General features: G+C 41.4%; 1 protein-coding gene across 5 annotated transcripts in view; it reads left to right on the plus strand.

The window, feature by feature from the left end:
• The window catches only part of celf6 (CUGBP Elav-like family member 6), a 141,080-nt gene that overhangs the window by 104,404 nt on the left and 14,905 nt on the right, over nucleotides 1-21,771 (plus strand). For 3 of the 5 annotated variants that reach the window (XM_035161215.2, XM_035161301.2, XM_047340850.1), the window contains 7 exons: nucleotides 1,125-1,204; nucleotides 9,790-9,963; nucleotides 10,850-10,997; nucleotides 12,192-12,341; nucleotides 13,149-13,211; nucleotides 13,787-13,867; nucleotides 17,582-17,725. In XM_035161215.2, the coding sequence (XP_035017106.1) occupies nucleotides 1,125-1,204; nucleotides 9,790-9,963; nucleotides 10,850-10,997; nucleotides 12,192-12,341; nucleotides 13,149-13,211; nucleotides 13,787-13,867; nucleotides 17,582-17,725 (840 nt within the window). The remainder of the gene's footprint in view (nucleotides 1-1,124; nucleotides 1,205-9,789; nucleotides 9,964-10,849; nucleotides 10,998-12,191; nucleotides 12,342-13,148; nucleotides 13,212-13,786; nucleotides 13,868-17,581; nucleotides 17,726-21,771) is intronic. The other 2 variants (XM_035161263.2, XM_035161273.2) reach the window with 2 other exon arrangements.

The following is a 21,771-nucleotide window of genomic DNA, read 5'->3' on the forward strand; positions in this document are numbered from 1 at the left end:
AGGAGGGAATGGATTGCTGCCAAAAACATCTCCTGAGCCTACCTATCAGTGTTTGTAATTTAAATGAATCATCACGACACCTTTGGGAACGCAGAGAGAATAAATGTATATGAATGCATGCATCTGCAGTTCTCACGAAACCACACATTGAACTCGGGTGAAGCCTGTCTGATTATGGGACATTGGGGCTACTCGATTAATGAAAAGGGGGCAGAATTAATCCACGAGTTTGTTAATTAGGTATCTCTTGACTTAACACATGAGATACCTGAAGGCAAGGATAAGAATAGGACATTACAAAATAACTCTTGCACTCTATGACGACCATAAAGCTTAGAGAAATAGCTCCTGTTTAATTTAATGGCTTTTGGAAAATTACCACATTTCAGTGCCACTGTAATTCAGTTCACTAGATTTCTGTTCATGTAGTAGTTTAGTGCCTTTCCTAACCTACACACTGCTACACTGTTTAATCATGTGGTAAGGATGTGTAAGCTTCAAAAGCACATATTGTGCATTAATATTATCTACTTGAATCATTTTTAATATCATTTGAAATGTTAATGCAGTGAGGCTCTAGTGCGCCGCTGCCAACGCCCCTTCCCTTTTCTTCCGGCCAACTTTTGATGTTGACTTTTCCTTTTGTGCATTAACTACACAACAGATTTAAGATCATTTGAATGCCCCTTGAGCAAAGCCCCCACCCCTCTATCTGAAATTATGTGCGCAAAGATTCGGTTAGATAGGCAGATTATAATACTATTCCTTTGTCATCATAATCTCTTTTATGAGTGACTGCACACAAATCACAATGTGTAAATATTAAACAGATTAATAATCACAAACAAGTCAGGATAGCAAATGCCTTGGCTGCATGCTCCGAAGTGGAGGGGCTGGAATTAGAAATGGGCGAGGGAAAGAAAGCTCCACGCCGCTAATGCCTTAGCCACAATTAGACTGATTTATTCAGAGTTATGCGCCGAACACACCAATGGCAGGATATATTTACAAACCAGATAACATGAAAACAATGGTAATGAATGGTGTTTCCTGGCCATTTTCAAGACCACCTCCCTAATGCTGTGCCCCCTCCCTTCTATTTCTCCCTTTTTCTTTGTATACAGGCTGTGCCTTTGTCAAGTTCTCAAGCCACGCAGAAGCGCAGGCCGCCATCAACAGCTTGCATGGTGGACAGACTATGCCTGTAAGTAATGCACTATGAAACACACTCACAACAAGTGTTGTCCAAATAACAGAATTAACTAGAGTATAAACTCAGCTCAATTGTTTTTACACCTAATGTGGACAGTGTTAGAGAACGTTTTGCAAGTGAGGTGAGGTTATTTGTATGTGCCAGCTGTTTTGCTTGTGTTGCAAAAGATGTTTGAGGTAGACCGAAATAAAGTTTACAACAAAGATAGGTGAAATTTTTTATAAATTTGTTCTGCCCTGCCAAGAGAAAGATGTTCTGTAAAGTCTTACTTTAAAGTTTTCTATGCCAGATGCACATGCACATGCCCACTGGCGGGTGTGAAAGGGTGCTGAAATTCAATACTGAATGTATTTATCTTATTATAAGTGTTGGCAGATAATGCAAAAATATTTAAGACCAAATCATACATAGAAGATACCAGACATCTATTATCTACCTATGTATTTATTTTTTCATATCCACTTAGTACAGCTGAGCACATACCACGTACAGTATATACTGTACATGTATAGAGTCACCACATTGACTCTTTTCGAAGCACGTCAACAGCCAGTCTCACATACGTTCTCGTGTTATCACACACAAAAGATTCCCACAGTCAGCATCCGCCACCTTACAGCACACAGCTGCATATTCTGTATCTGTCTTTTCACTCAGTATCCATTTCTTTCTCATGCAATTCAAACTACATTTCCAGCAGACTGATAGAGTATTTACATTCACCGTATTATAAGATATGATTACTGTGCACTGCACAAAAATCCTTGAATGTCTCCTCGGAGGACATTGTACTGCGTGTGTCAGTATGTTATTTACATAAATATAGTGCATATGAAACTGAAGTAGAGACATGGGTGTAATGATGGGAATAAAAAAATGAGGAACTATAGCATTGTATAAAATGAAACTGTATGTATGAGATTGTTCTTGTTGATTCCCATTGTTTATCTACTTGCTGTAGAATGATTAAACAGCACACAATTCAACTCAAATTTGCACAATTTCCGCTTGTAATGAGAAGTAGATAAGTCTTACGTTGAACATATAGTGAATAATAGCTCATTTATTCAATTGCCAAGTCATCTGGATCTTACCATAAAGTATTAGCTAAGAGTGACCCTACTTACATGTATAGAAGAAACAGCACCAAACTGCAGGTGACTTTTCAGACACCTATGAACTGCAAAGTACAACATTCACAGGCATCTTTGTGATGAAAAGTACAACTGTCGGCAAAGTTGAAGTAAATTATCTTTGGAAACGTTACTGTAAGGGGGAGACAAACGCAAGACAGATTATTCAACTAGGTTCTAAACAAGAACAAATTAAACCTTGGATGACCATTTTCTACTTGTGAATTAAAATGTTTCTCCCTAAATGATGAAATACTGCTCTGTCAAAAGGTAATAGTTTGAGAAATTCCCAAAAATTGAAACAAAAGTATAATTAGTGACTTTATATTTGGAGACAAAAATATTGTTATTGAAATTGGACATTTTACTATTTGCTATTTATAAAAAAAATGTAATGATTAAAATAAATAATTTGCTTGACGATTGTTTTTGGGATGGAATAAAAAGCTTTATCTCAAAAAGTGACTGCTTGTCTGAAAGTTAAACCACTGGCAGGAGTGGAATAGATAATAAATACAGAACAAGCACTGACCACTGAATATTTTTGTGATATGGTGGTGACATAACCTCTTGTAGCAACAAGTGAAGAATGACTAAAAAACTGCTCATTGCTGCCAAAACAGTGACAGTTTGGCCTCTGTCAAGGGCCAATTTATTCTTAAAGAATATTAAACATTTAAAACAGGTCAAACATTGATCAAGGGATGCTTAATTACAGTGATTGGAAGGGAGGTTGACAAGGAAGTCAATAATATTGAAAAGCAACCAGGAGTTCGGATGTAAGGTCAGATTATTAGCCACCTTTATTTTCTTAACCGCTTCCTGATATTTCAACATTAAGTCTTTCATTATGTTGTGGGACACTGGCAGTTCATCAGCTTTCCATTAACTTTTGACTTTTCTACATTTATAATTCAGCCTGAGCATCATTCACCGGGGTATTTATCTTTATATGTTTGCGATCATTTTATGCTGTAAATAATTGTGATGTTGTGACTCAATAATGTTGTAAACAAGATTGCATATTAATCATTGTGAATACGGGTGGTATAGACACATAATACATGTAATATAAGAGAATGATAAAAGAATCCTCCATTACAAGTGCTTTTGAGGAATTGTAGAAAGTAGGTAATGATGCATTGTTCCAGCTTGATATACAGTAGTTGTGAGATGCATTAAACAGCATTAGTTTGTGTTGGTTTGTTTAGTTGAAGAATGAGGCCACCAAACCCATAGGTCTGATCAAACTGCAGTTAATTACGAAATTGGACATACTTCTGTAAGGCTTGAACAAGGACACCAGAAAAGTAAGAGAAATGAGAAATTACAAAGCAACTCACTGCCAGTGCTGGATGTGTGTTGAGCACTGCACAGCTGGACATGCACACGAGCGCACACTCTTTCTGGCAGACATCCGCACCTTCACACACTTCACTGATGTTCCGCAATAAATATTTACGGATGCTTCCTGGCAGCCAGATAGTGCCCTGGAAGCCAGATGTAATTTACACATCTTTTTGATGCCGCCTCATTTTGCATTACACTGAAGTAGTGAGGAAGGGAAATAAGTGCTGGAGTCGGTTTAACAGTGTGTGTGTGTGTGTGTGTGTGTGTGTGTGTGTGTGTGTGTGTGTGTGTGTGTGTGTGTGTGTGTGTGTGTGTGTGTGTGTTAGATGTGCTCAGTACAGTCCAAACTTTTTTGGATGTAAACCACAATGGTCAAAATCTAATACAAAGTGGGCCACGAGCCAAACAATAATCATGTTGCGCACTGATCATGCACAATTACTGAAAATGATTATAATCAAGACATGTACTTTCTACTTAAAATATCTGTTGACTCAATCAATGCTTGTTTGCATCCAGAAGATTAACATATTGAACTCCTGTGAGGTTGTTACTTGTACTGACCAAAACCTGGCACTTGAGGACAAATCTTGCACACTTTTGTGCGTGTGTGTGTGTGTGTGTGTGTGTGTGTGTGTGTGTGTGTGTGTGTGTGTGTGTGTGTGTGTGTGTGTGTGTGTGTGTGTGTGTGTGTGTGTGTGTTCGTTTTGCTATAACCCAGGCACAATTGTTTTTGGTTGGATCACTAAGCCACCTGAGGTCTGCTGCAGATGAACTGTCCAAGCAACATATGGAGCCCCAAACAGACCTGGGGCGGATCACTAGCCATCCAAAAGTTCATTAATAATCTATATTATCCATATCGCTCTCCCTCTATCCCTGCACCTGTTGTCCTCCTCTGCCCATATCCAACTTCCCCTCAGATTAATAGGCAAGGTGGCCATTAGTATCCAACTAAAGCTTTGGTACCGATGGGGGATGCAGTTAATTTGGATAATATCACTGCCACATGTCGTCAACAACAGACTAACAGGAGGCAGGATTCAGAGAGTGGGCTGCCTCGCTCACTGCCTGCTGCCAGCTGTGAGGTCTGGATGAACCTTGAACAAAGAGTTGTCTCTCACTCCCTCTCTGTCTCTCTCTCCCTCTTAATGTTCTCTCTACAGCATCTGTGTTACCTGGCACACACACGGCGTGCCATAAATAACACCTCCACCAAAATACACTGGCCCAAATTGAAAGGCTTTAACAAAGCTTAAGGACATGGGATGCCACCAAAGGGCATGCGCTGATAGATTGGGTCATAGCCTTAATTGATGTGTATTGCAAACTGCAGGTGCTTTACTCTTGCGATGTTTAGCTGCTGCATTACAGTATAAGGCTGCAAAGACACCTTAGGCAAAGCTTGGAATGGCAAAGCTGAGGGCAGGCAAGACAGCACCCAGCAAATTGCAGACATTGTCATGTTTGGTGTCACAGCGTGGCTGACAGGGCCTGTGGAGCTTGCCGGTGTTGGCAGCAACAAGAGCATGCATGTGTGTGATATGATGGTTCTGGATTAATGAGAGATAAGACCCAAGCCAGAGTCCGTTGTCTTTGTAATACACAAGTCATCAAAGCCACATGAAACTTTTGTTGAACCTCGGCAGGCCTGTAGCTGACATGCTACATGGAGTTTTGTTTTTTGGCGCTCCTCACATACGATAGTAAAAACTGGTATTTATGGACAAAATGTAGCAGTAGCAGAGTCAAAATACCTTTATGAATATCAGGGATTGCTCCTCTGTCTCTTATGCCCTGTCACAATTCCTCTCCCTTGGCATTAACCCTAGAGGAGTGTCTCCCTCCAAATGGAGCCACAAGGGAGAGGGCTAGAAAATCTTCCCCTACGAATTAGGACACCAATCGCTACATCATCAGCAGCCAAACAACGTTATTACAGTGACAAACATTATCAACTAATGTTACTATATCAACACCCGTATTCAACTAACATTATAATAGTGCCACATCTGACAACTGCAGGACAGACCTATTGAGCAATACACAGTCAGTCAGGGTGTTTATATCTCGTATTTCATTGTAACATGAATCCTGTCCATAGAAACGTCTGCTCCACAATGAAAACATGAGCACTCAAGAGTGTTTACATACTTGTTTTGGCAGCGTGAATAGTGATTTTCCTTAAACGCTTGTCACAGTGATTCAATAACGTTTTCATTTGCTACTGGATTAAAATAAGACATTCCACTGGATTTAAACATTTTCATAAGTATTTTGCAAGATTTCATTCATGAGCAATTTACCCGAAGCGGTCACCTTGTTGATTTGCTCCCTCCATTCGTAAAAAATTGGGAATTTCCGTCTACCCCTTCATTTGTAGGGGGGTCGTGAATACACTGTGTTTGAAGGGGTGTTTAAAGGGCTAGATGGCCACTACCCCTAAATCACATAGAGAAATGGGACGACACCACCCTTCATGGCCACGCACAAAGAGAAGGGGTAGGGCCAAGTGGTAGGGCTAAGAGGTGAATTAGGACAGGGCATTAGTGTGATGCAGCTGTAAATGGACGGCAAGGCCAGACTGATACAGCATCAGCCACTGCAAATGACAGACAGTCCTCACATGAGGCTAGCAAAGATGTAGCAAGGTTCACAGAGTTCAATATCAGGCCAGAAGGAAGTTCAACCAATTACCAAACAAACTTGTCATGGTGTCTCCATTAAATTCAAACAGACTCTCCATTAGCACTTTTAGTGTTTGAGTGTGTAGAAAGCTGCAGGTTTCTTTTAAAAGTAGCTGTTATATGTTGGCTGAATGAGGAGAAACGACAGTGCTTACCACATTATTGGCTGATCTTTAATATGCTTTACAAAATTAGTTTCCCTTCAGTGAGTGTGTTGTGATATTGTATTTTTCTCTAAGCCTCTATAAAGAATGAAAGATGAGTGTCTGTTTACCTGTTAGTAGACACTTAACACCAGCCTTTGTATCACAGTAGTACAGAGATAAAAGAATAATGCTGGTTTACTGGTGTAGTTTACTTCTAATCCCTCAATTACCATTGTGTATTTTTCTATCTACACATTCTGTGGCCTATACAAAATCCAATATGAGAGATTTTCACAAGTCAAGTGTGTTGTTGAAGAAATTTGATTACTTTTTGAACCCATGACAAATTCCTTAGTTGTAACTGTCAAAAGTGAAGGCTCCCTGTTGGCCCTTATCAAATTCAGCAAATTCATTTTCTCTCCAGGTATAGGAGTCATGCCGGTGGAGGTTATTATTCTGTTTGTTTGTCAGCTTGTGATTTTCTGCTATGGGTGAAGAGTGGCTGTTTTGCATCCAGTGCCTGTTGCCTGCTGCCACCTGTTCCTTCGTTACCTGGCCACATATTACTCTTTCTTTGTGTGGATAGAAACTCTTGATCCATGAGAGGGTCGCACTCCGAAATCTGCTTTTTCTGATTCTGGCTTGTATCAAGTCGGGATACATCTGCTTCAGATGTAGGGATATGAAAGTCTCCTATTCAGGAGTGAGGATAGTATTTTTTGGGGGGATATTTGGCTTTAATATTATGAAAGTCAGAAATGCTCAACTCTGACATGAGTGGCAGTGTTGACAACACCTACCGAGCTTCAGTGTACTGCTTCAGTGCTGCTGCCAAGACTTCTCAGTGTAGACACAGCAGACTCTGCTCCCGTGCTGTCGTCGGCAGAAGAGCACTCTGCTGGGAGGATCCAGTCCAGACTCGCCTCACAGTCTGGCCTCGTCTGGCTCGAGTCACGGTGCAGTGAGTACAGGCAGCCGCGGGCTTTCACAGTCCTGATGCTCACAATGCATTCTTCATGAGGCATTAAATGAATATAAGAATACACAGATACACAAAGCAGAAAATGAATGTGATCTAAATGCCAGGCCCCCGTGCTGTGTGCAGGCTTGAGCAACAACGCTGGAGGAGGATGTTTGCTCAGTGCCAGCCTCATTAAATCCAGCAGCCCCGTCCCGTCAACTGGCCCACGACGTTGAAAAAAAGAAGTGAAAAAGGTCAGGAGGTGGGATGGAATGAAAAAGGGAGGGAAACTGTGCCGCTAACGCCACCACGCTAGTGTATTGATTTAACTAATTGAAATGGCTCCAAGGGAGAAACACCAGATGGGTCTCCTCTGGCCTGAGGTGGGGTGCTGGCTGGCTCTGATAGGATCCCATCTGAGACGCACTGTCCCTGGGGTGCATGCTGATGCCTTCCTTCATTCCCAAGCCTCTCTTGCACAGTTATCTGCAGCAAACACATTCTCCTGGTTGTGTTAATAAAATATTTCCAAGCACATTTTCACATGGGTTAATCAAATAGCTTGCAAAAGAAACCCAACTCTGGCCAAGAACCTATGTATTTTTTACATTCAGTACATGCACATTAGTTTTCCGTACATAAAAATGATTCAAAAATATAAATAATATATAAATAAGGCTTTAGATGAGTGATTTTACACAAGTGTAAAAGAAAAGAACAATAAATGTCTAAAGGTACAGGCGGGATAAATATAAGACTAAACAAACTATGTTTTCTGTAAGGATTGCTGCAGCATCCATGACGTACCAACGCCCAAAGCACGAGACCACCCTGGAAAACTGCCCTCTCAATGGCACTATCGCTCTACTTTTCCTGTTTAAAATTTCATGAAGGCTTTACAAAAAAAGGACACACTTTTTTGCATGAATTAAAATGAAGTAAGACTGAACTACAGACAGAGGCTGTGTGTTTGTTCTGCATTATTCAACTTCACAGGGCACAAGTTTGTTTGTTTCTATGATTTTCTGTTTGCATAGCTCTGCTTAAGTAATGTGCCGTCTGTGGGCAGCATTTTACTTGGACCTGTGGAGGCATTCGGTGTAGCTTTGCTGATTTCAATTTCTTGTACCCCGAAGGAAAATAGACAGGAAGCAGGTGTACACATAGAAACAGCCGTTTGCAGCATCAATCACACTGGTCAGTTTCCCTGTCACTACGTGCCCTACAGTTCACTAGTGTTTCCTTTTTCTGGATATGGAAATATCAATCAAAGCCTGAAGTTGTACTGACCCTGTCAGGATGAGAGATTTTTGAGAGATGGATCCATGTTGTGATTATGGAGTCTTTCTCTCCTCGTGTCTTTGCTTTTATGATCTTACTAATCATATCCTGACTGCCCCCTGGCTGCCTGTGTCCTTCTGTCCTGGTGGTGCTCCATGCTCTTTCCCAGCATGCACTGTTTGTAATTAAATAGGAGCCTGGTCCTCTTGACAGTGTCTGTAGCTGCTTTCTCTGCCTGGCAGCCTTGTCATCCTCCATATCTCTCTCTCTGTCTCTCACTCACACTCAGACACTCTCCCTCCCTCTTTCCTTGCCTGGATGTCACATGAGGAAGTGACTCTGGTCTCTGTCTCTCAAATGATTTAATTGGATGCAAACTCAGGAGCACAGACATCAATATGGAACTATATCTGCCATAAGGCAGAGCCATTAGTCAATACTTCGCCCTCCACATGCCGAAGGCTTTTGTCAGAGCTAATTACCCAGGATTGTATTCAGTGGAGCTTCACCAGTGGGGGACTGGGACTCCTGTGGGATCTGGTTAGGATCACAGTTCACTCCCAGTGTATACACTAGAGTTGGAAAGTTCACAAAAGCAAATATCACTCACAATTCTCTTCCATTTAACACTGACAGATAAGTGACTGCAGTAATGTGCATATTCAGTTCCAGTGGCTTACATAGTTTAGAAATACAGGACTAGGCGATGAAGGCTGAAGTGTTATGTACACTGGAAATCAGTTATATAGTTATAGAAATTATAGCTATAGAAATCAATCCTTGTGGCTGTTTCTCCCTTGCAATCATGCAAAGAATCCACAGTAGTGCTTTTGATGTTCCACATATTTTCTACTACGTAGCCATCATTTAGTTGTTCGCTCATATGCAATAGGTTTGTTTATGTTTAGGTTCCTTAAAGAGTTTTTGAAGATTGTATTAAGTAAAAAACTGAACCTACAAATCCACACCCGGTATTAAAACAATTTTACTAACCTTGTAAAAATACGTGTCCCACCAGGGTGCCTCGTCCAGTCTGGTGGTCAAGTTTGCAGACACCGATAAGGAAAGGACCCTGCGTAGGATGCACCAGATGGCGGGCCAGCTCGGCATCTTCAGTCCCATGACCATCCAGTTTGGGGCCTATGGCGCCTACTCTCATGCTGTAAGTCTCAGCCCGGCGGGGGAGGAGACGGTGAGCTTTTAAAAAAGAATAACACAAACTGTTGTGATTTGCGGTTTGAACTCACAATCTCTCCCACCAGGCATGTGACACTCCCAGAGAACAACGCTTTAAGTGATTCACACCATTAAATGGCTGTTACAGTCCAGATTTACACAGGCTTTAACAGAAAATGCTGCACTTCTTTTTGTATCGTGTCTTTTCTTTTATCCCTTCATTTGTCCAGGGAAGCTGCTTATCATGTATGCTCAGCGCTACACTGTTTTACTTTCACACAGTTGTAAGCATCCACTTCACACTCATTTTCCTTTCTCACATTTCCTGACGTGGTCTTTGAATTTAAACTGCCAACCCGAACTTGCCTCTTTAACATTTCATTGCTTACATTACTTACACGTGTTCTTTTACACTCAAACAGAGGTGCGTGTCATTACCAGGAACCCACACCCCTTGTCTCTACCACCCCCTCCTCATATTCACACATGAGAGTCTGTGAGATTTTGCACTCATACAGTAGCTAACAGCTCACCCTGACAGGTGAGAATCGCCCGCTCACGCAAAATCTCTCCACTGACTTTGCCACCGCGGCCCCCCTTTTCTCTTACACTCATATATACATTGCATATAGAAATACAGTTCCAGCTCGCTAAAGTTATCCCAGCTTTTATAGTGTGTCAGTATAATGAGCACACGACCAAAGCGGTGTTAGTGTTGCTGGGAAGCAGCGCTGCAGGGCAACACAGACCACTCTGTTCAAGTACAAGGCATGGGCCAAGCAAACAGAGATGTGAGAGTAAACATGTTCTGGTCCTGCGGCTATTTCACCCTCCTTTCCTTTTCTGTCCTTCCCTCCATCCCTTCACTCGCCTCTCCTCCCCACTGCTCTTTAATCCTACAGCAGATGATGCAACAGCAAGCAGCCCTGATGGCAGCTACACAAGGGTCCTACCTGAACCCCATGGCAGCCATTGCTGCTGCGCAAATGCAGCAAATGGCAGCTTTCAATGTCAACGGCCTGGTGGCTACTCCCATGACACCGTCCTCAGGTACAGGCGTACATACATACACTAACTGGCATGCAGGACTCCTCTCTCCATTTCTCACCGCTACCTGGAGACATTTTCATCATTAGCAAGAATTATAGAAGCAGTACAAATGTATTCATTCAAGGCCTTTCTACTCATTGCCCTTGTTATATTTTTTAAGATGTAGGCTCGCTATTCTGCACTGAAGCAGACATTGCCAGTGTTGAATTAAAGGAAGTGTAGCCATGTATTGAGTGAAGCATGATGGGAGAAGATGTACAGCATTCCTCATTGGCAGCCACATTATAGTCTTTCCCTCTTTTCCTGTCTCCCATTATCTCCCCCGCTCTCTCTCCCTCTCTGTCCGTCGCTCTCTATCCCTGTGTCTCTGTGACAGTGTGTGTTTTCTGGGAACGCAGCCAATCCGATGACTTTGGATGCAGAGTCCTTGGCTTATACAATATAAGAGCAAAGATTTGTGTGAGATAATCCTGGACCCCAGTCTGAACTATCTTTTTGGTCCTTGTCATGAGGAGCTTTGAAGGCTCGACACTAAGTAGCCAGGCTGCCTGGAGGCAGGGTCATTGCAAATGTATTAAATAAAAGAGGCTTGATGCTGTACCTGGCATTTGTAATCCACAAGGCCTACATACACTAGGTAATGCCCATCAAACATAATCCTACAAGACCTAAATGCCCTTCACCTGGATTAGAAAAATAATAAAAATCCATCAGCACAAAGGGGCAATGACAAGGTGACGGACTTGGAATATCTACACAAGGTGGAACGGTGGTTAGAAGAAGAGGCTCAGGCTTCTGAATTTAATATACACCTTTGTATCTTCAAAAGTGCAGTTATGAACCCCGAGAGCCAAAAATATAGCTTAAACAGGCGTATAATAATGAGAATATATCCAGAAAGTCTGAGTGCAACCTTTTTACCCAGTTCCACCCTTCATCCACACCTACATTGGTTTGCTACCTTGACTGATTTAAGCAACTGTACTTTTAGTTCCAGTTGAATTGGTACCAATTTGTACCAAACAACACAGAACATTTATGGTGGGTCAAAAGATACGCATTGGTGCTCATAAGGACCCATTACGTGCCTGTTGTACAGTACTACATTTGTGAGGAAATGTTCTGTATTAAAAATATACCTCTCTTGTACCGTGCACCCTGCAGTTTCCATAATGACTCTGTCACTATTTGCAGGCACCAGCACACCCCCAGGCATCTCTGCCACAGCCGTGTCCAGCATAGCCACCCCGATCGGGGTCAACGGATTCAGTGCCCTCCCGCCTCAGAGCAACGGGCAGCCCACCTCTGAGACCATCTACACCAATGGTATTCATCCTTACCCAGGTGAGCAAATCAAGGTTTTACATAAAAGGAACATGAGATGTATTTGTACCATCCACTGTCATGAGACAGTTGCTCTAACCCCGACATTCCATCGTACGCTTAGCTGCTTGTACCAATGGTGATCTATGAATGTTTGATGATTCGAGTATTGCACCTGATCTGAAAAGGAACGTACCTAATTGCAACAATGCAAGTTCAACTTGTAAGTCATGACAAACTAAATCATATCAGAGACCTTTTTACTTTGCACTCGCACAATATCTTTTTCTGATTTGAACTGAAGTCTTTAAGGCTTGAGGGTCAATCAGCGGCGTCTTTGGCAGATTTCTGAGCAGCCAGCCCCAGTATCATGATAAATCCATCAGTTCATCCATCAGTCCATTACGGCTAATTTGATGTGTCTCAGCCCGTCCTCGGCTTCTTAATGCTGTCTGGGACTGATTCCTGAAGAAATGACAGACGTGCATTCCTCATTCTGCATTATGCACAGGCAGCTGCAATTGTAATGAACTACAAAGTGGTTTGTTTGGCATGTTGTTAATATTTGATGCAAACATCTGGGGCAAACAAGCATTTTGAAGAACTGAGAGATATGACGAGCCATGTTTCTCCTGCTCTCTGTGTGATCTCACGCCCTAATGATTCTCTGCAGATAAGCCAATTTCTGACTCGCTTTTTAACTTTCTCTCGATATCTTTCTTTACCGCTGTATCTGTCTTGACCATTTTGTCCTGTCTTTGTCTTTTTGTGCTTTCATTTTCCTCTTTGTCACCCCCCTTCTCTCTGTCTCTCTTCCCGTCTCTGCAGCACAGAGTCCAACTGTGACCGACCCTCTCCAACAGGCTTATGCCGGTGTCCAGCACTACGCAGGTGATCTGTCTCTCCTACCTCCTCTACTTTCTCCCTCCCTCCATCTGTCTCTTCCCCTCTACCCTCTCCCTCTCTGTTTGTCACATCAGTAGACACTATGACAGGTAGAGATAGCCAGACGACTAGCCAATTTCCTCCCGGATTAGGCTACTTTACATTAGAATTTTAAAAGGATTTTCAGTTGACTTGATTATACACCCACACAAAAAGTCTTAATTCCAAAAGTACATCACAAGGGTATGAACCTGCCATAGCCTCCTACATGAGAGATGACATACACCTCTCACACCACTGCATAGTGCCTGATATCTGCTGATATTAACATGGTGTTAAGTCTCCCTGTCTTTCTTTGTATGTCTGCTCAGTTGAACTGCACTCCACTCCCATTTCCCCGTACTCTTTGTGTAGTGATCCACCAGCCAAATGAGTCCGGGCTCTAAGTCATAATGCAATTTATTTATACAGTGTCTAGAGGACGCCAATGAACACTATGGAATAATGATTTGAAGTTTTGTTGTGTTAAATATGAAAATGGCGATATGAAAAATTCTACTCTGGTTCTCCCTTTGTAACAGCAGCCTACCCTGCCGCCTATGCGCCAATCAGCCAAGCGTTCCCTCAGCAACCAACCATCATTCCCCAGCAACAGAGGGAAGGTAAGAGCGAGCGCGCCCACCCAAGATAAAAGGTGATAATTGCCATGTTCCATTCTAATGTAGCTGCGCTGCTTTGAATTAGCGAGGGAGGGGAAAAGCTGGCTTGGGAAAATGTGAGAAAAAGGTTTCCCATTTAAAGAGAAGAACATTAGCAGTGAGATGGAAAGTTACTCTGTCATTATTCAAAAACTGCACTAATTCTAACTCGCAACGTTGGACTGCTTAATCAGTCCATTACAATGTGTTTAAGTGGTTATAAATATTCATCAGATTAATTAGCTGCATGCATAATCATTTATTACCATTCCTGGTCTAGTGTTCCTTCTTATGCCACAGCATCAGATGTAATAAAGCATAGGATATACTGTGATGGTAAATCACTCTTTTTGACGCCATTTGTCGGTCTCAATTATTCATCTATATGATTGTACCAGACAGCTTAGAGTGCATGAATATTCGATATAGGAGCGCTGAAGTTCAGTGTTTCCAGCCGGGCCTGGAGAAAAAGTTGTGAGTATAGTCTAGCTACATTAAAGCTGCCTTCAGACATGCATTCAAATCCAGATAATCTCCTTACATTATCCAGAGGGGTTGTATGTGAAAACACAAATGGCAGAGTGAGCGGTTCCAGACTTTCTCTGGAGTTTTCTTGCCAGCCCCCCAGTAAAAACTGAATGTCCGAATAAGCCCATGCAAGAATACAGCAGGAGATCCTCCGGAGGATTCACCACGAGTGAGTGGGCACAAGACTCAAAACTGAAAAAACTAAAAGAATACCAATATTTTAGGATGAAAAAGAGGTGGCTTACACATACAGGCGCCGACTGTGTTATCAACCTAGAAAGACAGTGAGATGTGTCTCTGCATTGTTCATGTGTAAAAGTCTAGACCCAATTGAGAGTTGACATTCTCCAGAGTTCATGTCTGAAAACGGCTTAACTTATCCTAAAATGTCGGCAATCCATCTCTCACTGCTCACTTGGAACATTTTAATTGTTCACTGTTAAATGATAGAAGTCGTGGTCATGCAAACACACACAAAGTCAAAGATTCTCCCTCTCTCTCTTTTACACACACACAGCTATTCTTGGTTGAGCCTGTGGCCTGTCTGAGTTCTGGCCTCCTCTGAGTTTTGGCAGCTCTCCCAGTCTGTCTCAGTCCACTGCCACACTGTGCAGCTCTGCCATTTAACAAGAGACACCTACACCTGAATACACAGGCACAGTCAAGCCTCAGCTTCAGCCTCCCTCTGAAAGCTGACAATTTCAACAATGTATTCTATCAGCCTGTGTCTTTGTGTTCATCAACAAAGAAAATCCTCCCAAATCCTAAAGAATAATTTTAACCAGACAAATCTTTACTGTACCATTTGACAATATGTGTCCTTTTCATTTCAACTGAGCATCGGAGGCAGCACAGTAGCATTTCAGTGTGATACAGCGATAAATATCAATACCGTGTACATTATGGCCAAAGTAATGCAGTACTGTCAAGTACTTGGGGATAAACTGCATATGCCTTAACTTTTAATCAATACAGTAAATGATTTACCTGTTAAAAAGGGTTTATGCATGGAGAGTGTAAAGGTGGGTGCAATGCATTACCATATACTTTACTATGATATGCATCCACTATATTAGGCCTTTCAATATTTCACAACAGAAAGACAAAAAAGTATATTAGTATATGCTACAGACAATGTGTTGCTGCGCATTTTATAGAAGTGAAAATGGCTCCAAAGCTGACAGCGATTACTCAAAATGACAATTATCAGTACACGACTGTTATTGTCTATCTGTAGTCTATTAGAGGCAGAAGCAAAAGAGTGAATGAAGTAGTGATATTGGACCCAATCTAAGACCCATTTCAAGAGCACTGGGTCAGATACATCACCACCAAATAATTTCCATATGATACTCTGTGAAAAGACATGGCAACAAATCTCGATCATCGATCATCATTAAATGTCAGTGGTTGCTTGAAGGATGGGCAAAAGTTGAACAAAAATAACATTAAACTGTAGTTTTAAGCTTTATTGATGTCATTCTTAATTTTGTCTCAGTGTTGAGTGAAACTGTCACAACAATATGTTATATGACATTATCGATGTATGGGAAAAATAGCAAGTTAGCGTTGCACTCAGATTCACAGTGGATAGTATATCGTATAAACTTCTTTGTCAAAATCTGGTAACTACTTTACCCAAATGCAACCCTAACCTAATTCAGGTGAGTTATGGTAGTTGTACAGACGTCAGGTAAGCTCACTTGTTTCTAACTGCATGGCTACGGATTTTTAGCAGTAATAGTCATCACAGCCTCTGCTGATGTTACCTCATGTTACATCATTTGAGGTAATTTATCAGACTTTGCACAGCTCCCTCTGGAGCCCTGCAAGGCTGAGTATAAGTAGCACTGCCTGTGACCTGTAAACAGACATTTATTCGTAATATTGCCTCTGCTTTAAAATAGAAACATGTATACATATTGCGTACGCGAATCATAACATAATTAATTCTCACCCTAGGCTGTGTGAACAAGCCATACAACCAGTATGTCTGTATAATGAACATGTACATTCTGCACTTTGAATCTTCGCACTTTTCTACAATGGATGGAGCTTTAGATACATAATGTCAACACAATCGAAATATGCAGATATCTTAATGGAATTTAACAGATGCATCTCTCTGTAAAAGGATTTTAGGACAGAGCTGAGATTCATCCTTAAATAAATAGAATAAATATATATATATCATCACTGTGTCAACCTGTGTGTGCATGTGCATCCTCTATCTCTCTGAGGCTCAGCAGCACTACAGCCAGCCACCACTGCAGCCATCTTATCAGCCTTCTCACCAGCCCCGGTCTCATCTCGTCACGCGATCACCCCGAGCAATGAGACAGGAGAGAACGCTAGCCGGGCTGCCAGCTGCACGCACACTGTCCGCGAGTCCATCACATCTCTCTCCCTCTCTTTTTCTCTCTGTCTGTCCATAGTTCCATTTCTGTCTCCGTCTCCCTCCAGTTCATTCCTGCCTTTCTCCAGATTGGCCTGTACAATATGTGGCAGCTGGGTGGATGAGTGTGGAGGGATGGAGAGAGATTGGAAGACAGTCCTACTGTCACACAGTAATTGGGGCAAACACTTGGCTTATGTCTTAATGCGTGCTCTGCCTCTTCCTCCTCGTCTCTGTCTTTCTCTGTATGTTTTTCTCTTTCTCAGTATAGCCGTCTCAAAGTTTCTCTTTCAATCTGTGGTTCTTTGTTTTTCTTCCTTCTGTTGTCTGTTTTTATCACTGTTTTTCTCTCTAACCTCTCCTGTGTCTGTTTCTCCGTGGCTGTTTACATGTGCGCACAGCGATTGCAGCATGTTTTCTGAGAAAATAGTCAAATTTAACTGTCTAATTAGATTAAGGAAGGTGCCACCTATCTATCCAGTTGTTGTGTGAAATGAGGTTCTAAGGGATTTGAATGGAAACCATGAAAAGAGCTGACCGAACAGCCTGTGTGAATACTGTATGTACTATCAAGTAAAATCTAATATCTATAAAAACTAATATTTGTGCCATATGGCTCCAATGTTCCTTTAATTATCGTCTTGATTGCTTTATTGAGTAATGCTTACATTCATAATTTTCCACCACTGTTGTTATGGTCAGTCTCTCTCGCTCATAGGCATCTCATGTTTATGTTGACTTTCTCTCATCACCAGGGCCAGAAGGTTGCAACCTGTTCATTTATCACCTGCCCCAGGAGTTCGGAGATGCGGAGCTCATGCAAATGTTCCTGCCTTTCGGCAACGTCATCTCCGCCAAAGTGTTCGTGGACCGAGCGACCAATCAGAGCAAATGTTTTGGTGAGTCGAAAATTGACGTTGAAGAAGAGTAAAAGGAGTAAAGAAAGAAAATAAAGACATAATTTAAATGAACAAAGTCACACGGGGGCTGTGTTTGGCAATCATCTCATGCCTCTTGTTGCTTTCCTGCAATTAGTGTTTGCTTTTGCTTTTATTCCCAGTGTCTATCCTAATCAAGTTGCAATTAACATTTTAAAGGTGCCGTTACATGCCACTGAGCAGGGGGGTGAGGAGGGACATGGGAGCTATGCACACATGCTCCCCGGCTTTATCACACAGGCATATCTAACAAGATGGTGGGGCTGGGGCGGCGGGGGAAGCGGGGAGCGAGGTGTTGGGGGGGTGGATGCTCTGCAATGAATGAGGCCCTCGTCTGGCCACTGACCCCAGATCCTTTCACAATTGCCACTTGCTCCACACATCTGTTCATCACCCTCTCCATCACACCACTCCTAATACAATCAGTATCCATCTCCCCCTTCTCTGCCATTTCCAGCCGCCTTTATACCCAAGAGGCAAGCATTTTCCCAGACACCCCCCACCAACAATCCTCCAGTTGGGCAACCCAGCAGCATCCCATCTCCCCCTCCTCCTCTCTCGCCTCCCACACAGCAAACCAGTTCATCAGGGTGGAGGCGGTGCAGGTGGAATCCATGAGCTTAAAGAGATAATAATAGACTGGTGTGGGCCTTGCTGTTGATTCAGTTGGACAGCAGCACCCAGGAGACAGCCACTGAGAGAGAGAGAGAAAGACAGAGAGTCCCATGCAGCATTGGCTTTCTTTCACTTTCTCTTCAACATGCCATGTCTATGAGGCTTCCTCCTCCCTTGTCTCTCTCTCTCTCTGTCTATATCTGTCCCTCTCAGGACAGTCTCTCACTTTCTCTCCCTCTGTCTGCTCCTTTATAAACATATGCCTCTTGCTATCACTATCCGCCAGTCACCAAGGGGGAAGGACAAAGGGGCGGCGACCTCATCAGTCTCACCGGCTTATTTTCCATGGCTTGTAATTAAGATCTTGGCTGAAAAACAGCAAATTAACCCACGAATCTTTTATGTGTGTGTGTATTTTTTAATAATTTCTCCCTCCTTTTTTATAGCAGATGCCCCAGGGCTCCTTTGTAAGACATTAACAAATTAGTAAGATGACGCTGCGCATTAAGGGGGAAAAGTTATTAGGCCTCTAAGAACTTAGATCATGTCATCTTAAAACTGAGTTTAGAACTGATGGAACCATGACATCGGGCCTAAACTCACTGGTGTGGGTGTAGTAGACATGTATGTATATAAACTTGATGTACATAATATAAAGGGGGTTGAAAAAAAAAAGGATGGATAGGCTGATAAACTGTCTATTGTGGAAATGTATAAAACCTGGCCTTGCTCCCACTGGTGTGAAGTAAATACTTATAGTTATCGGTCATTTCAGTGCTTTACCTGGGAAAACTAACACAAAGTCCTTGCTATAAACTGAGATCATTTCTATTATGTGTATTCCAAGAAGACAAAATAAGAAATGATATGTTACCTATTTATAGCATAAAAACAATCCGGGGGTATGTCAGCTTTTAATAATATAATAATTAAACCAAGATTTTAACTTTCCTACTGTCTACTAAAATAAAACCAACATTTTCTTATATAGATCATTTATTAAATTGTTTTTTTTCTTCTGATTAAAACAAATAAGCCTCAGTCCAACATGTAAATACTGCCATTAACACTAATCACAAGTTTGTATCTCTAAAAGTTAACTAAATACAATAGCTTACGGTATGGTAAATATTAAGCTAGAATTGATCATTTTAAATTAAATACGGTTTAGCAATTTGCTAACCGCATTAGAATGATTCTTTTGAGTTTTCACAGAGACAGCTGTGCATGTGCGGCCTGATTCCTCTACAGCAAAGGTAGATTTGGGGATTTTGAGTTAATCAGACGTCACTTTTCGAGTGAGTGAGTGTTTACAGAAAAGCTTAGAAATTCCACTATGATGAAAAGGTCACTGGAGCAGCACTTGACGCGTATTCCTAAAGTATGTGTATCTGGACTATGATTTGGAATATTCTCCGCAGGGAGGCATCAGTGTCAGTTAAGACAGATGTCTGTTTAGTTTAGGTTTTTCTCTAAGGTGATAAAATTGATACGAATATGTGAAAGAGTGTGGTATTAAATAGTGCAGGTGAGATGAAGAATGATCTAGGGATTTCTGAAATATTTAACCCAAACCAATTTATCATAAATTAAGATGACAAGTGACACAGAAACCTGCTTTAAGCCCATGTAGGACAAGGGTGATGTAACTTTGTGTTTATCTTTAACATTAAATACTGCACACACATTAACAGGCTGTGGTATTAGCCTGTGTTGTGCTTTATTGACTCATTGAAATGTAAAGTTCACATTATCCACCGTTCACAGTTTAAGAGCTATATGTGTGAATTTAATCTGGGACTCTATGGGAACAACATTAGTCTTAATCCTCAGTGTTTAGTCACTCAATATTGACTTTTAAAAGTGATCAAAGCTCACCTTGTTAAAAGGAATTAGTTGGATTTAGCTTGAAATGGATTTCAAAAGGTCTGTCGAGAACAGAAAGACACACCTAAAATAGAAAAACCCTCTGCTTTTTAGATACGGTGAAAAAAAATACACACAAAGTGCTGCAATTTACCTGAAGGGCTTCTGAAAGCAGGATTTACCTTTTGTTCTGCTGTTCTTTTTTTTCCATAGATGTTTTTCTTTTCCTTTTTTCTTTTTCTGACTTTTAAGTCGGGGAAAGTTGCCTGTTAAGGTTTGTCTCAGCAGCACATTTCATACATTTATTAAGATTCACCATCCTCGGAATGAATTTAATACTTTTAAAGTCTTTAAGAGCCACAGAGGAAAAGACAATTGTATCAACACTTATATACTTATACACATAAAGTAGAATCTTTTCGCCCTGCAGTTATATGCCTCTGCTAACCAGCGCAGTTTCAGTCTGCAGACCTTTTTTGAGGTCACCGTGACCTTTGACCACTGAAATCTTGTCAGTTGATCTTTGAGTCCAAGTGACAACTGGACAAAATGTGAAGAAATATACCTAAAGGCAGACTTGAAATATCATGTTCAAAATAACATGTTCAAAAGGCCAAATCTAATCAGTTATCCGTGAGTCTTAAGTGAACATTTGTGCCAAATTGTAAGGGTTCTCGCCATGCTTCCTTAAGATAACATTGTTAACAAGCATAATCCCACTGACCTTCAATTTTTACCTTTGAACACCCAAATCCAAATTTGCAAGTAATCAATGTTGACATTTCTGAGATGTCACGTTCACAAGACATACAAGAATGTGGTTCGTGAGGTCACAGTGGCCGTGACCTTTGACCACCAAAATCGAATCAATTAATTCTTGAGTTTAACTGAAGGTTTTTACCAAATTTGCAGAAATTCCCTGAAGTTGTTCTTTAGATATCATATTCACAAGAATGGTATGGACTGAGGAACTACCACAAACATGTGTCTGGCCACTATAGCTGTCACATGCGTGTGTGCATAAAAATAAATTAAAACTCTAAACATTTTGCAGCACTATTCTACTTTCAAGAGCTCTACTTGAGAATTTCGGACTTCTAAGAAGCTTCAATGGATCACATTTACTTATTTTTTTCCCAAAACCTCACCTCTACTTTACAGCCACCCTGCATTAAAACAGAAAAAGGTTTTCATAGTACTAAACATCATTAGTGCATAGAATCATTTATTATAGCTCTTTCTCTGCACAGCATTGTGAGACTTATGTAGTGCATCATTCTCTACTTCTCAGCCCTCAACTTGTATTTTCCCCACTGTCACCCAAATAATGTTTGCTACTTTCTATTAAAAATGCATAACATTAGAATGTGTACAGACATTCTGCTGATATGGATGGCTGCGGTGAGAGCCATACCTCAAACACTAGTAGCGTTTGGAGCATTGAGTCTTGCAGCTCCTCAAAGTCTGTGCTGCATCAAAGACATGAAATATCAGCCGGTTACTTTCTCTCGAGAAAAACAGCTGAA

The sequence above is a fragment of the Hippoglossus stenolepis genome, chromosome 1 (genome assembly GCF_022539355.2).
Source record: "Hippoglossus stenolepis isolate QCI-W04-F060 chromosome 1, HSTE1.2, whole genome shotgun sequence".
Taxonomy (NCBI): domain Eukaryota; kingdom Metazoa; phylum Chordata; class Actinopteri; order Pleuronectiformes; family Pleuronectidae; genus Hippoglossus; species Hippoglossus stenolepis.